This window comes from Chamaea fasciata, unplaced genomic scaffold (genome assembly GCF_029207755.1).
Source record: "Chamaea fasciata isolate MVZ Bird 193981 ecotype frontalis unplaced genomic scaffold, bChaFas1.0.hap1 SCAF_67, whole genome shotgun sequence".
NCBI lineage: Eukaryota > Metazoa > Chordata > Aves > Passeriformes > Sylviidae > Chamaea > Chamaea fasciata.
The window spans coordinates 352,384-368,704 of NW_027094152.1; the positions used below are offsets into that span (position 1 = coordinate 352,384).

The 16,321-nt window shown below is 53.1% G+C and overlaps 2 protein-coding genes across 4 annotated transcripts in view; one reads left to right on the forward strand and one right to left on the reverse strand.

Moving 5' to 3' along the window:
- LOC136304277 (serine/threonine-protein phosphatase 2B catalytic subunit gamma isoform) overlaps nucleotides 1-15,915 on the reverse strand; it is a 36,824-nt gene extending 20,909 nt beyond the window's left edge. For all 3 annotated transcript variants that reach the window (XM_066207897.1, XM_066207896.1, XM_066207895.1), the window contains exons 1-2: nucleotides 15,829-15,915; nucleotides 231-428 (exon numbers count right to left, since the gene is read on the reverse strand). In XM_066207897.1, the coding sequence (XP_066063994.1) occupies nucleotides 231-428; nucleotides 15,829-15,880 (250 nt within the window). In that variant the 5' untranslated portion in view covers nucleotides 15,881-15,915. The remainder of the gene's footprint in view (nucleotides 1-230; nucleotides 429-15,828) is intronic.
- LOC136304288 (chromogranin-A-like) lies at nucleotides 4,832-10,204 on the forward strand (the record flags this gene model as incomplete). The annotated part of the gene is made up of 3 exons (XM_066207914.1): nucleotides 4,832-5,202; nucleotides 5,960-5,988; nucleotides 7,777-10,204. Coding segments are annotated over 3 exons (744 nt in total), but the record flags the coding sequence as incomplete, so codon positions are not given.
- Nucleotides 15,916-16,321: the final 406 nt, after the last annotated feature.

Sequence of the window (16,321 nt, forward strand, 5' to 3'; positions counted from 1 at the left end):
ACAAAAGAGGGACAGAATTACCACACTAAGAAAAGCAAGGTCACGACAGCGGCGAGGAGCAGAGCAAGCACCGGCAAAATCCACTCTTCTGAGAGCTCAGGAGAGTTAAAAAAACCTTGTGAGTGGAAGAAACAGGGGAAAAAAAAAAAAAAAACAACCCAAAAAACCAAACCAAAGCCTGCTGGGGTTCTCCTGGCTGTTACTCAGGATTCCAGCCCCTGAGCTCTGACCTGTGATTGGAGCCTCCACTTCGATCATGGTCTTCTCGTGCCTCAGGATGGCGGCGCCGTCGTTGATGATTTTCAGCGCCGCGTCCTCCTCCAGCCGCCCTTCCTTCACCAAGTGGCTCTTGAGGACATCGAGCCTCGGCTTCCCATCCTCAAACACCTCCTTCAGAGTGAGCCGCTGCGTGGGAGGGAATGGGACAGCTGGAAAGGCAAGGGAAAGGGAAGGAGTCAGCAACACGGCGCGTTTTCGGGGAGAGGGAACGACGGGCTTTGCTTCCCAGCCTCGAGCTGACACCCAGAAACGGAATTTCCACCGAAACGATGCTCTCGAATACTGAGAAGAGAGCTGAGCTGCTGGAGCCACCTCTCAGCTTGGTTCAAACCCCGCTTGGTGCAGCCTAAACGCCCATCCCAGAGCTGCCTCCCAATCCCAAGGGGACAGCCGGCGTTGGAACCTACACCAGATTCCATGGAAATATCAGCAAAACCAGGAAAAGCAGGAACCAGAGAGCCAGGTAGGAGGACCAACATGTAAAATTCTTCCTTATCAGGAAACCACACATCCCCCAAAAAGAAGAATTTGCTCCTCTTTACCCCAATACATCAAAAAGCTTTACCCCCAAAAAGCAGAATTTGCCCTTCTCTGCCCCAATACCTCGAAAAACTTCACCCCAAGCTTAGAAACTGGCAAATCTTGATGGATTCCAATATTTAAGGTAAGTTAAGGCCTCAGCTATTTGCAGCATGTTCCTTAGTTTTTAACTCTGGATAGAAAAATGCCCCATCAAAAACTGCTACTATTACTATTATTATTATTATTATTATTATTATTATTATTATTATTATTATTATTGTCATAATCATAATTATTTCATGGTATGGAATAGGATGGTGTGGGAGAAGGTGACCTCTAGCAGAAATTAAGTAAAAAAAAACCAAAAACACAAACAAAAAAAAACAGAACAAAAATCAGAGTTTTCAGTAAAAATCTGAATTCCTCATCTCCCTTCTCCCAGGCCCGGCTAATTAAAAAAAGATGGGAGCACACATGATCCTGGTGTAATATTTAAAAGGCTGTACAGTGTCTTGAATTAAAATGAATTCCAGGAAGGAGGCCTGGATGTTTGGGAAGAACTGGGAATAAAACCCTGTGCAACAGACCCGAGTGCGTGGCCTGGCCGCCAGCAGCTCCTGCAATCCACGGAGTGATGGGAATCTTATCCCAGGGATCCTCTCAGATCCCCCATTTCCTCCCCAAATCAGTAAAAGCAGGATTTCCTCACCCTCTGGGGTCAGCATCCCCCGGCTGTGGCAGGACCAGAACGACCCCAGCCAAGCAATGGGATGAGGAGGAGAGGCTGGGATGGGGTTTGCTTTGGCGTGATCCACACAGAGCTCCAAGAAAAGCCTCTTATCCCAGTGCAGATCCCACAGGGAGCAGGAATCGCCCTCCCAGCCTCGGGGATAAGGCACAAACCTCCCCCAAAAACGTGCTGGAAGCTCTGCTGTCCGTAGGGATGCGGGCAGCTGGACACACCACCTCACCCTTGCCAGGCAGCCCCCAAAATATCCCAAAATCTGGAATGCAGCGGGTTTTTTCACGGGGATTTTAATGATGGTGGTGCCAGCCTGTGTCTGAGTAAGCACCTCCAGCAGCCTCTGTGAGCAAGGAACCCACCCACTGGATAATGAACCATCTCTCCATCATTCCCCTTCTCCCAGGAGCGTGCCGTGCTGGAAGGCAGATTTACACCGAGCTGGAATCCAGCTCCGATGGAAAATACCTGGGATGTAAATCATCAAATCCCTGCCCTCATCCATCACCCAGCAAAGACCACACCTGGAGGGCTGTGCCCAGTCCTGGGAGCCTCACTGAGGGGCTGGGGTGAATCCAGGGAAGGGAACGGAGCTGGGAAAGGGGCTGGAGAATTCCTGAGGGAGCTGGGAAAGGGGCTCAGCCTGGAGGAAAAGGAGGCTCAGGGGGGACCTTGTGGCTCTGCACAACTCCTTGCCAGGAGGGGACAGCTGGGGGGATTTGGGATCTTCTCCCAGGGAACAGGGACAGGAGGAGAGGGAACGGCCTCGGGCTGGGCCAGGGGAGGTCAGGTTGGACAGCAGCAGGAATTTCTTCCTGGAAAGGGCTGCTAAATATAGGAAGGGATTGCCCAGGGAGGTTTGGAGTCCCCATCCCTGGAGGTGTCCAGGGAACACCTGGATGTGACACTCAGCTCTGGGCTGGTGACAAGGTGGGGATCGGCCACAGCTTGGACCTGGTGACCCTGGAGCTCCCCTCCAACCCGAACCATCCCATGACACGCTAAAATACGTACAATTTCCCAGGATAGAGCTGGCCAAATAACACAGTGAGAACAGCGGTGCCACGGCTCCCTTTTTAAATGCAAATCCAGCAGCAATTTACCCTGAAAACCCCAAGAGGAAACGCAGAGAGGCGGCACAAGAGATTCTTTACAGCTGAACATCAATTTTCAAATCACAGGAACCGCAGGAGTGGCTCTAATGAAAGGGGAGCTGGTGCCTGCAAGGAGGTGGCCCCGCTTTCATCGACCCCTTTGGAAGTTGTGCTCTGGTGTCCCACATGCCTGGAACGCTCCAGAGCCTTCCCCACCAAGCTGCCAATTAAAGAGGGTTAAACCAGACCTGCTTAAACCAACACGGGCTGCAGCAGGGCTTGTACTGCAGCCACAGCTCAGCTCTGCTCCAAAAAAGACCCCTCTGGAGAGGCATAAAAAAAATCATATTGCAGGGTTTTTCCCCTCTGGGTCACTGTGAGGTCGGCAGTGCTGCGGGAGGAAAGGAGGGAAGATGTGGGGCTGACACCAACGGGATCGGCTGGGATGAGGGAGGGCCAAAGGAGTTGGGTGGAAATGCAGGTCCAGGATTTGGAACGAGGGATTTGTTGGGCCACTGTGAGGCTGGAAAACGATTTGTAAGTACTACAGACCCTGTGGTTGTCCTGGCATCTGCCATCGGACTCCAAAGGGAGCCAGGGAGCACTTGGGAGGGCAAATGCTTCACGAGGAAGAGAACAGAGGAACAGAAACCATCCATCTCCATATTCCCCATCACTGCAGGCCCTCGAGCACGGCCCCAAGGAAGTGAAAAGGCCCAGAAGTCAGGGTGGAGAGCTGAGCAAAGACGGGATGTGACCCCAGGACAGCAGAGCCCAATCCAGAGATCCACAGAAAGCTCCTGGCTTTTGCCTTTTCCTCGTAGCCCCAGCGAGCAAAGTTATGCAAGATCAAATCTGAGGCTTCAGCCAAGAACTTTTATGTAAGTTCCCTCCTTGGCTTTGCACAGCTCCACTCCCACAGGGAGCTGGGCACGACCAGGAACCGGCTCCTCCTCGGCTCTGCCAGGCTTCAGTCACCCCACCTCAGTTAAAGATCTCGGTTTTATCCTTATCCACGCTCCGTTCTCTTGGACAGGGGGAAGAGGATGCTCCTGCAGCCAAGGCTGGGCTCTCCAACAGCAGGAACAGCCCTCAGGGCAAACTGACCTGGGATTTTGTACCTCCAGGGCATGGAGAGACTCACCCAGTTCCTGCTCCTGTCTGAATAATGAGATAACTCCTTATCTCACAAAAAATATCAGAGTCCTGGAATGGCCTGGGATGGAAGGACCTTCCACTGTCCCAGGTTGCTCCAAGCCCTGCCCAGCCCTCCAGGGACACTGCCAGGGATCCAGGGGCAGCCACAGCTTCTCTGGAAATTCCATCCCAGCTCCTCCCCACCCTCACAGGGAAGAATTCCTTCTGTTTATCCAGCCTAAATTTCCCCTCTTTCAGCTCAAACCCACTGCTCCGGTCACTGAAACTCCATGGTTGGTCCTGGAATGCCCAGGCAGTGCAGACACAGAGGGTGAAGCTCATCCTCAGAGCCAGCTCCCAAATAATTAATGAAAATGATGGATAAAATACTCACAACGCTCCCAAGAATTAAACCCTGTGACCTCTGTGCCACCTTCCCTCGGCACACAAACCCGAGTGCTGCACCCAGCCTTGTTTGAACAGTGAAATCTGCAGGTCTGGGGTTTGTAATTCCACCAAGGGCATCCAAAGCCATTCCCAGGAAAAGGCAATTCCTGCTCCACCAACAGGACACGCGCTGAGGGAAAACCCACAAACAAAAGGACACAAGGGAAGTTTTTAGGGTGTGAAACGGTGTAAAGGGTCAGGTGTGTCCCAAGGGAAAATGAAAAGGAAATTGAAAGGAAAATCAAAGGGATCTGGACTCCAGATTCCATTTCCCACCAAATTTGCACGGATTTTACTTGCCAGGCCACAGGCAAGGGGGCATTTGCAACGCTCTGAAAGTGCATGGACAGTTAAGGATGGGAGAATTTGGGAAAAAGCTGTTTTCCCACCACCAGCATCGCTCATCTCTCAGTGCCAGTTGAAAATCCTGCAGGAAAAAAAAAAAAATCCCATTCCTCCCTAAGCCTGTCCTTAAAACGCATTTAAAATTCAGCTTCACCAGGGCTCCCCATCCCCACCTCCAGGCAGGGAAAACAAAGTGATCCACAAATGATTGTTTATACATCCCGGAGTCCCTTGGATGGCTGGAGGGAGCAGCTGAGTCGGATTCATTACTGAAAAAGGAGCAGGAGCTCCGTGCCCGGAGTGGCAGCGCTGGCCAAACGCTGCTCCCAGGGTCTGCAGGGACAAGGAGTCCCCTCAATCCCCCCCAGAAAAATCCCACAGGATTCAGAATTCTCAAAAACAAACTGCAGAGAGGTTTCCCTGGAGCTCCTGCTGCACATCTGGGAGCGAACCCAAAGCAAAGCCCCTTCCCTGCTTGCTCCTCGTCGTGGGGCAGATGGTGAGAGATGCACTTTGGGGAAAAACAAAAGCGCATTTTGGGGCAAAAGCGAGGGTTTGGACAGTGAGGATGCAGGATGGGCTGTCAGAGGTAGAAAATTCCCATGAAAACTCCACCAGGAGCCATCCAAACCCCCTGTGAAAGGGAAAACCAGCCGCCTCCAGGGCTGAGCTGGGCACAGCACGAGCAGCAGGGTGAGGTTTTTCTCCTTTCCCTCTTTCCCAATTTCCAAACAGCCCAACGTTATTTTTATCCGATATTTTATTCCCATTCACACCTAACCTACATTCATCCATTCAAAGCTGAGTCCAGGGCTCACATGGAGCCGCCTCAGAGGGAATAATGTGGAGAAATCCAGCACAGAAAGGCCAAGGAAATGGCTTTTTTTTTTTTTTTTTCTGGGAAAAAAGTGGATTTTCAGCTTTCAGAGTCATTAACAGGAAATAAACCCCTGGAGGCAGGGGATGGATGTCACTGTCACTCCAGCAGCGCTCCTGCCACCCTGCTTTTCCTGCTGCTCCATCCCAGATCCAGGCCAAAAGCAAGGACAGGGTGGATCTCAGCAGCTGGGTGATGTTGGAATTCCAGAATCCCAGAATTATCCAGCTTGGAGAAGCCCTCCAAGGTCATCAATTCCAATCCCCACTTTGTCCCCAGTTCAGAGCGCTCACTGCCACATCCAGGCATTCCCTGGAAACCTCCAGGGATGGGAATTCCACCCCCTCCCAACGCCTGACCACCCTATTTATCAGCACCCACTCCATTTTCCACGGAATAATCGCTGCTCTTCCCAAAAATTTTTAAACCACACGAATTTCTGGTCATTAAACACAAAATATCTTCGCTTTAAGAATCGCCACCCTGATTTCTGGGAGGTTTTTTTCTCCCCTGAAGTGCCCTGATGCGAGAACCTGCAAAACCAGGTGTGTGTGTGTGTGTGTGTGTGTGCGTTTGATATCCTGATTTTTCCTTGGATCAAGCCCTGACAAATCATCTGTGCCATTTTTCAGGGCTGGCACGGGCAGCCTGACCCTGCCATGGCACAGAACTTCTTGTTCCAGCTGCAGGAATTCTGTGGGAAAAAAAAAAAAAAAAAAAAAAAAAAAGGGGGAAAAAAAAAAGTGGAGCTTGATCACCTCCCACCTGAGGAAACAAGTAACTTTTCTCCCTTATTAAAATAAACATTAATATCCAAGAAAAATCACCAAATAGTGATGTGCCAGCCAATTATTAAAGCCAGCAATTATTATTATTATTATTATTATTATTATTATTATTATTATTGCTATTTCCATCTGTTTTCCCCCAAATTTTTGCATGTTCCAATCCTCCTTTTTTTTTTTTGCTCCGGGTAAAGAACCTCCAGATTTCAGAAGTTCCGGAGAACTCACTAATAGAGGGGGAAATAAAAAATTGCAGAGTTCTGCCTCTCAGCCCTGGCAGTGCTGCAGGAAGCCCACGAGATTTGGGGTTATCTGAATTCCTCTGGAACAGGAGATCCTTTGAAGGGACGGAGTTTTATAACGTCCCAGTTTTATCCAGAACTCCTCGGAGCTGTGCCCGACCTCCCAGAGCTGCTTCTGATCCTCACCTGGAGCCACGGATTCCTTTTTGTAGGACAACCAGAATTATCTCCTCACAATAACCCTAAAAATATCTGCATTGTACGAGCCCGAATGAATGATTTCTTCGAAGGGGACAGTCACAGTTCAGCCCAAAACAGAGGTGGGATGAACCGGGGGAGCGGCAAATCTGTCCCTGCCTCATCAGCTCCCTCCCAGGAGTAACACCCAAAATTTGAGGCCACGTTGGGAGAAGCTGGCAGGCCTCTGCAGGGGCTGAGCAGGAGCCAGGTGCATTTAAGGCTAAAAAAAGCAGGTGACAGCTCCGAGTATGGAAATGCAAACACAAACAGAGCACAGCCCCGGCCGCGCTCGCGGCTCCCACGGAAACACGGCGTGTGGAGCCAGGAGGATAAAAAACCACACAGACCCAAGCCCAGCCATGAATTCCCAAGGAAATAGCACAGAATTCCAGAATGGTTTGGGTGGGAAGGGACCTTCAGGATGATCTCATTCCAACACACCTTTCCCTAGGCCAGGTGGCTCCAACCTGGACTTGGCCACTTCCAGGGATGGGGCGGGCACAGATTTTCTGGGAAAACCATTCCAGTGCCTCAGCACCCTCACAGGGAAGAAACAAATACTGAAACCTCACAGCTCCCTGAACTGTGCTCATGGCTCCCTAAAATCCTTGGGATAGCAGGTGATTGTCCGGATCATTCCAGAGGTGGCAGTGACGGTCCCACGAGGTGGAGCTGGAACTCTGCTCCCGGTGGAGCCAGGCAGGATTAAACCCGGGTGTATTTAATTAGAACAGAGGCGATTTAAGCCACACCAGGCAGCAGCAGAGCTGCTCCCAAAGCCTTCCTGGCATGGCAGCCAGGGCTCTTCACACCCCACATCCTGCCCTGACTCTGGAATGAAGCTCAACCCACATCAGCATCCGTGCTGTTGGGTCTTGCTCCTGCTCCTGCCAAAGCTCCCCGTGGATCAGAGACCTCAAAACTGTTCTCAGTGGGCACTGAGCCTCCCTCAGCCTCCCTGAAGTGATAAAATCCACGTTTGCTTGCAAGGTCCATCAAGTTTCCAGCTCAGATTTGGCTCCTAATGACCGGCACTGATGCGGATTTTCCTGGGATTGTCATTGAGCCAATCAGCCCAGAGCCGAGTCCTCTGCCAGGGATGTGTGCTCTGGACATCACCGAGTGCCAGCTCACCAAGGAGAGCCCAAAACCCTGCCATTCCAGCCTGGAAAACCTCTCTCTTTGAGACCCTCCAGCTCTCCAAACTTTCCAGAGGTTAAAAATCAACGTATTCCCAGAAAATCATCACTCAACAACCCCGGTATCTCCCTCTCATTGGTGGGAATCCAGGGAGTCGCTGCAAAGTCTGAGGAAAAAAAGGAAAAGGAGGAGGAAAAGGAGGAGGAAAAGGAGGAGGAAAAGGAGGAGGAAAAGGAGGAGGAAAAGGAGGAGGAAAAGGAGGAAGTTTAGAGCAAACAGCTGCAGCTACTTTTAAAAAAAGTGCGCTCCCAAAGGAGCAGGGAGGGGATTCCTAGATGTCAGCAGGCAGGGGAAATTCACCACCTGTTTCCCGAGGTTCCAGCACGGCCACTAATAGATCATTAATGGAGGCACAGCGGGGGCTCTGTGGAAAAGGCAAATCCCGGGAATGTGAACCCCCAGGGGCTTCTGGATCCCATTTCAGACCGGCCCAAAGCAAACACAACTTTGAGTCCTTCCAAGATCCTGCTCTGGGGAATGGGCTGATCCACGTGGGAATCCTGGACAAAACAGCCAGTGTTGGGATGCATCCAGCAAAAGGTGGTCACGGCGTGGATAAACAGGGAACGTGAGCACAAAATGATGGATTTTGACACAATCAGAGCTTTAAATTCTCTTTTCTTCCCATCTCAGGCCTCAAAACTCTCACCCTGAGTGGGATCCTCACTGGATCCAACTGCTCTGGATAAAACATTCCTTGCAAGGCGCCTATTCCCAGGTTTGGGAATCACCTCAGACCACACCAAGGTGCTGATGGCCAAAAGGCAGCTGCAAAGGAATTCAAACCTTCCCTGGACATCAGCCAGAACAGTTCCCTTGCAAACCAAAAAGCAGCCCCACAAAAAAAACTGGGATAAATCCATCCCAGAGCAGCTTCCCAGACGTGCACGTGTCAGGGATGCAGCAGGATGAGAGGAGCCTCCAGCTGCTGCTGAAGCAGCAATTCCAGCCTCTGTGCCCTGGTCACTCTTCCTGTGGGAAACCCTCGTGGTATTTTTCCAAGACATCACCTTTGGGATAATCTTCTGTTTGAGAAGCCATTTCACCACGTCTTGCTGTGTTCAGCAGCCGATAAAAGGGAATATTTTCTGGAGCAATCTAGGTTGACATCACTTGTTCCTGTTCCGAAATTCACCCTGAACCACGTGGGAAATTTATCCTGGGAAATTCTCCTCGGATCCGCCTCGGAGCAGGGAAAGTGCTTTAAACTCTTATTTTACAGGCCCACCATGGCGAAAGGAACTCCCAGATGGAAGACTGGTGGAGAATTTTCTCCTCCTCTCAGGGAGGAGATCCCACTGCTCCACACGCTCACACCCAGCTCTGCTCCTCAGTGCAAACAGGGAGATCCCAGAATCCCAGAATGGTTTTGGGTTGGAAGGGACCTTAGGGATCACCTCGTTCCATCCCTGCCCTGATGCTCTCACCAGGCAGCAGCGAGGTTTTCTTTCAGGGGCTGGAAAATCAGGAGAACAGCCTGGACAGCCCAACATTCCTCCTCCTGCTAGGAAAATCCTTGAAATCTGTGTTGAGATTCCCTTTTCTTTAAAGCACCCACCCTCCATCCTCATCTCACCTCTGCCCCAACCCATCGCTCCCTCTGCCCCACGCTTGCTGTCCTGAGGACTTTTCCCAGGATATTTGCAGATTCCCCATCCCTGGAAGTATCCAAAGCCAGGCTGGATGGGGTTTAGAGCACAGTGGAACGAGATGAGCTTTAAGACCCTTTTCCAAACTATTCCAGGATTCCACAGCTGACCCGGATCTCCAGGATCACTCGGACCTCGGGCGATCCCGCCCTCCAGGAGCCCAGTCCTGCATTATGGGATAACGCTGATGCCTTCACGTAGCCCGGTTCCCTCACTCCTGCTGCTTAATGATGTCTTAATGATTCCACCAGGATCCCATCCCGTAAACACGCCCGCCGGCCCAGCGCCCGCCCCGGCGGGATCGGGCAGGGAATACCTGGAAAACCGGCCAAGCTGGGAAGGATCCCGGACAAATATAGATCTCCAAGGAGTATCTTTAGATTAGCAGGCGGCTCTGCCCCCACTGAGACCCCAGGATTTACCTAAATAGCTCCTTCAGCACAGCCCAGCGCTCGGAGCTATTTTAAGCCAGCACCCTGCCCTACTTCCTAAGGAACAGCCTTGCCTTCTCTCCTGCCTGTGCAGCCAGAGCAGCCCCAAACCCGCTCCTCTCTCCACCTCTGACACCTTTCATTAAATAAAAAAAAAACAACAAACAGCCTTTCGGCACGGTATCCAATTAATCCGGGCTCATTTATTGCCACAAGGCCCTTCACGGCCTCGAGCGGGGAAAATGGGATTAACCTTTCCCAGCCTGACGGGCAGAAAAATAACATGGAACACTGGGATCCTGAGGAACGCGACCTTCCCTCCTGCCCTGCCCACCTCCAGCAGCCACCTGAAGCAGCTGCTGTTATTCCCAGAGGGAAGGGATAAATCCCAGCCCAAGCCACGTGCCTTGATGCTTTATCACCGTTCCCTCAACAGTGTTTTGTGCCCGAGGCTGGGTTTGGGGTTTGCCACCAGCATTTTCTGTTAATTAGCACGTTCAGCAGCATGTTTATTAGCCAGCAGAGCATGCCTGTGTTCCAGGATCCAGAGATCTGGCAGTTTGAGCCCAAAACGAGGCACCTCTGGCTCTGTTTGGGGCATCCCAGGAACACTCTGGAGAGGAACAGCTTGTGTTCTCCAAGGTATTTGCCTTTGGATTCGTTTTTGGGATGAAATGCCACAAAATCCAGCAAAATCAGTGCCCCAAGCTTGGCACAGCCACAAACCAACCCCCTTTCCCCAGCACATCCCATTTATGGATAACAAAGCATCTTTCCTGTTTATATAGAACAATCATAAGAACAAGGGAATTACTAGGGCAAGTTTTGGGGTTTTTTCCTGGAAACCCCCCCCCAAAAAAACGCCACGTTCCCAAGTATCTCCATGGGATCCCATGGGGTTCCTGCTTTAAGGACTGCCTCACCCCACACCTCCTTGAGCTCTGTCCAGCCAAGTTGCTGTATTATGACACAACTTGCTTTTTAGGGATCCCCCTCCACGTCTTGACCCTGGTGGCATTCGCACTTTTCCCCTGGCATCCCAAGGTCCCAGCGCATGGACCTCGGCCTTTATTCCATTTTTAGCCATTTTCAGAGCTCCTTTTCCCACCTCGGTATCCCTTAATTCCTGAAAAACACCAACACTGAACAAGCCAAACCAACCAGTGGCTCTAAACCCCCACAAGCTCCTTTCCATTTAAGATTTCCCTCATTTAAAAAGCCACTTTGACTTTGGCGCGTGCTACGTGATGAAAATTCCCAACCTGGAGAAAATCCAACGCCCCGACTCCCGGAGTTGTAGCTGAATATGAAAAAAATCAAGGTAGGAAGAAAGCTGCACGCATCTTTTCATCCCCCAAAAAGCATCTCGAGGCAGCGAGATGAACTGGAACAGCCTCTGAACTCTCTGAGGAGGCAGAGATTGATCTGAGGCCGGGCTTGGGCTCCCCAGAGGCTGCGGAGCAAATCCCGTGGGATTGCTCTGGAACAAATCCCGTGGGATTGTTCTCCGTGCCTCCAGCAGCTCCGGAGGCACACGGGGAGAGAGGAGGGAGAGGCTCCTCGGGTGTGATTCCACCCGGGATGAGGGAGCAGCTGCTGGAGGTGTCACTGAGGCTACGGGAGCTCCTGGTTGTCCCAGTGTTCCCAAAAAACCTTGGCTGGGGGTGAAGCAGGTCAGTGACAGCATGGAATTGCGGATTATGGGATGGGTTGGGGGATGAGGGGCCTTGAAGTCACCTCATTCCACCCCCTGCCACGGGCAGGGATGCTTTCCACTATCCCAGGTTATCCCAATCTGGCCTTGGGCACTTCTAGGGATTAAGGGGCAGCCACAGCTCCTCTGGGAATTCCATCCCTGCCCTCCCAGGCAGGAATTCCTTCCCATTATCCCACCTCACCCTGCCATCTTGGCAGTGGGAACCCGTTCTCCCTCATCCTGGCACTGCATCCCTTGTCCCAAGCCCCTCTCCCTGCTGAAACACATCCACACGAAGCAGACACCGAAATTTCAAGAAGCGTCACCTCAGGGGTTTTAAAATCTCCACAGACAATTCAAATGTCTTCCATTTGGGAAAAAAAAAAAAAAAACAAACAAAACAGACTGGACATGGAGAAAGGTGCCTGAAAGTTCTTAAGAAAGGAGAGCAAAGCACAAATTGGGAAAACTCAGGTGTCTCCAGGACACCTTTGGCTGCAGCCCCAGCTTGACACCACAGCTCCTGGGATTCACCCCTCCTCAGAAAAGCAGGAATCACAGCAGAGCACTCTGGATCAGGGTGGGAATTAGGGATGTCTCTGACTTCCAACATCAGCAGCCAAAAAGAGGGCACTGCATCCCGGCTCAGCAGCTTCCCAACGTTTTGCCCACGATAAACAAAACAGTAACACACGGATAGAGAAAACTTCCAGTGGGCTATTTGCTCTGGTGTCTAAATACCAATATCTCGGGGTTTTTAAAGGATTTGTTAGGGATGGAACTGGACGCAGCTCTGCTTCCCAGAGGATTTTACACCTTCCAGCGGGAAGGATGGAGCAGGGGCACAAAATCCAAGCAAAAAATGACCACAAAATTCAACCAAAAGTGACCAAAAATGCTCTGCGCGTTTGTTTTAAAACACCCTGAGCTCCAGGATGCATCCACTGCAGCAGCCCAAAGCACCATTCCCACCTGCCTGGATAATGTGGATTTTCCAGGATGTGGCTCCATCAGTCAATCCCATGGATTCACCAGGTAATTCAAGCTTCATTTTGGGCTAATGCACACAACCAGACTCTCTAATCCCTCAGATTTCCAGCAGAACCATCCCAAGTGCTCTCTGGAGACCAAAATTTGGACATCAATGGTCTCCATCACCATCAACCATCAGATTCCTGCTAAAACTGGGCTATGAAGAGCAATTCTTGCCTCAAAATTCAACATTTTAATAAAAAGAAACACCCGGCAAATCTCAAAATACGAGATTTTTTTTAAAAAAGCAATTCCTGACCTACCCCAAAAGCCAAGATTTTAATAAAAGTAATTCCCTGAAGCACCCAAAAATTGGATTTTAAAAAAAGCAATCCGTGGCCTGGCTCAAAATTCAAGGTTTTGATAAAAATCAATTCCTGACACGCCCCAAAATTCGCGATTTTAACAACGAAACTCCCCCAGTACAAGTTTTAACCTAAAACTGCATTTCCTCTGACTAAACGTAATTACAGTTAAGGCCTTCTGCAGGGCCCTGGAGATGGAAATATATAGGTTAAACATAGTTAAAATTCCACATCCTACTTAATTGCAGGCATTTTTCCACGGAACAGAACGAGCTTTTAATTATTAATAACCACCAACAATGTCACCACCTTTAAACAATAACCCCCGGCCTGAGGAGGAGAGATTTCTCCCCAAATTTCCACAGGCGCTCCAGGAAGAATGGGAGAATAAGAAGCGATCTTTGGGGAAGATTTTGGGGTGATTTTGGAGCCAGCAGCCCCTGAGCCTTCCACTCCACCTGGATAGGGATTAATGACCGCAATTAGCAGGATTTTTTTGTGGGGTTGCCACAGCGCTGAGAGGGACCCAGCAGGATCCCTGACAGGGATTCCCAGGATCTGGAAGCTCCAGGAACAGGGAGAGCGTGCCTGGATCCGGCCGACTCAGCTGAATCATAATGGCTGCATTTGACATTACCTTTCCCCAACAAGGCCAACCTAAACACAGGCAGCTGCCTGGGATTTAGCAGGAGATTTACAGACAGCACCGGCCTCTCGGGCTGCCCGGAGACCTACAAATCACCCACGGGCCCGGGAACACCCCTGGATCCCCCCCAAAAAAATCCCTGAGTGCTTTTGGGATTATTCCCCACGAAAAAAAAAATAAAATATAAACCCTCCCAACCGTGGAGCTTCCCCCGAGCCCGAGGGGCCTCCACGCTCCGGCTGCCACCCGGATCCCCTTTCCCTGGGTTTGAGGTTATTAACATCAAACATGTGATCGGCCACATGACAGGCTAAAGGCTAAAAAGGAAAAAAAAAAAAAAAGAAAAAAAAAAAACCCGACCAAAAAAATAAATAAATTTTAAAAAAAATCGCTCGGACACATCCAGAGGGGATGAGGGAGAGAGATGGCAGCGTGGTGGGTACACCTCCATGTCCGTGGATTCCAACCATATTCCTGGGAAATCGCCGCTTTCCAGCGGCCCGGAATGATGGGAAGCCATGGCGGGAGGAGGTTTAATAACGGGGTGATTGTGTAACTTGGAGCCTCCCGGCCAAAGTTGAGGCACCCGCTGGATGTTCCCGGTGCGTGGGGACGAGGATGGCACCGGATCAATTAGGGCAGCGAAATGTGCATCCCCCCCGCCCCCCCCAAGCCTCCTCCTCCTCCTCCTCCTCCCGATCCAGGAGTTTCTCCGCTAACGTATTTCTCTCCTCATTAACCGCTTCGGTGTCTTCTGCTCTTTCCAAAATAGTACCTACTATAACGGGGCCGCGGAGGGGGCCAGCTGGCACCGGCCGCGGGGCATCCGGACACGGAGCGGGGACTCGGGGCAGGAAAGACACGGGGGCTGTGTCCCTGCGGGATGAGGGCAGGGAGGGCTCTCATCCCCCCCCCCCGTTACCCCAAAATCCTCATGGGAACCCCAGTTCTACCCAAAGCAGGGGGCTCAGCACCTCCAATCTGGGGGAGAGGATCTTGGGGGTGGCAGGATGGGGATTCCCCCCTTTTCCTCCCAACAGGGATGTCCCCTGTTGTCACCCCCGGCCAGGCAGCACCGCTCACACAGAATGGAGGGAGGGGGCTGCATCCTCTTGGACCAGGGGGCCTAAAAATGCCCCCCCTCCTCACTCCTCAGCACAGGTGTCCCCGTCCCCCCCCACCAAACAGAGATGGCTCCCCAAAACCCCTCGGCTCCTCTGCAGAGGTTTCTGATGGAACAGGGGGTGTCCCCCCAGCCTGACACCCCGACTCAGGGCTCTCCCTTAAGGGGGGTGTCCCACTGGACCCCCCCTCCAGCTGCTCCAGGCCTCCCCCTCCCCTCTCTCCTGGGGATGACCCCCCGAAACCACGCTCTCCCCGATTTGGGGGTGCCCCCCCAATCTCCCCCCACTCAGGGGATGATCTCCCCCCCAAACCAGAGTCCTCCTTGAAGGAGGGTCACCCCCAGAACACCCCCTCCTCACCCCTCCAGGCATCCCTGCCCCCTCAGCCCCCAGGGCCCTCCTTGAACGGGGGTGCCCCGCCAGAACAAACCCACCCCCAAAACAAATCACGCTGCCCCCGGCGTTTCTCGGGGCTCCCCCAACCTGGAGACCCCCCCTCAAACCAGCCTCTCCCTCCAGAACAGGTACCCCCCATCCAAACCAGGCATCCCCCTCCCTTTCTCCGGGTTTCCCCAGCCGGGGGGGGTTCGCTAACCTGGGGACCCCCCTCCCAAACCGGGCATACCCCCGTATTTCTGGGAATATCCCCCTAAAGCAGGCTCCCCCTCCTGCCATATCACGCTCCCCCCCCTCTCCTTTCTCCGTGCCCTCCCCCCCCCAAAATGAGCCCCCTTTTCCTCGGGCTCCCCCAGTTTGGAGACGCCCCCCGCCCCCCTCCTTTCTCGGGGCTCCCCCAGCCTGGAATCCCCCCGGCTAAAATCACGCTTCCTCCCCCCTCCCTCCTTTTCTCCGGCCTCCCCCAAACCAGGTGCCCCCCCACAAACCAGGCATATTCCTCTCCCCTTTCTGGGGGCTCCCCCAGCTTGGGGGTCCCCCCCAAATCCCTCTCGCCCCCCATTTCTCCGGCCCCCCTCAGCCGAACCCGCCCCCCCGCGCCCCCCGCGCAGGCAGGGGGCGCCCTCGCCGCCCCCTCACCCTTGACGATGCGCTCGGTGGTCGGCAGCTTGTTGTGGCCGCGCCCGGACATGGTGGCGGCGGCGGCGGCGGCACCGGCACCGCTCCCCCCCCCGCTCCGGCGCCGTGCCCCGCTCCGCTCCCCCTCACCCGGAGCGGGGGCCGCGCGGGTGCTCCCGGCGGACCCGCTGGGCTGCCCCGGCGGCGGCTCCGCGGCGCTGCGCTCCCCCCGTCCCGCCCCCGCCGCCGCCGCCACACCGCCCTCCGCCCTCTGCCCCCCCCCGCCCCGCCCCGCCCCGCCCGCGCCTGCGCCACGCCCGCCCCGCCCCGCCCGCCATCTTGGAGGGGAAGGGGGCGTTGCTAAGCAACGGGGGGGCAACATGGCGGCGGTGCTGAGGGGGGAGCGCGGGGATGGCGCCCGGGGTGTTAGGGCGGCCCTCGGGCACAGCGTGGCTGGTGCGGGAGGAGGGCGGTGGGAGCCCACACTGCCTCGGGAGGGGCTGTAAGGATCGCC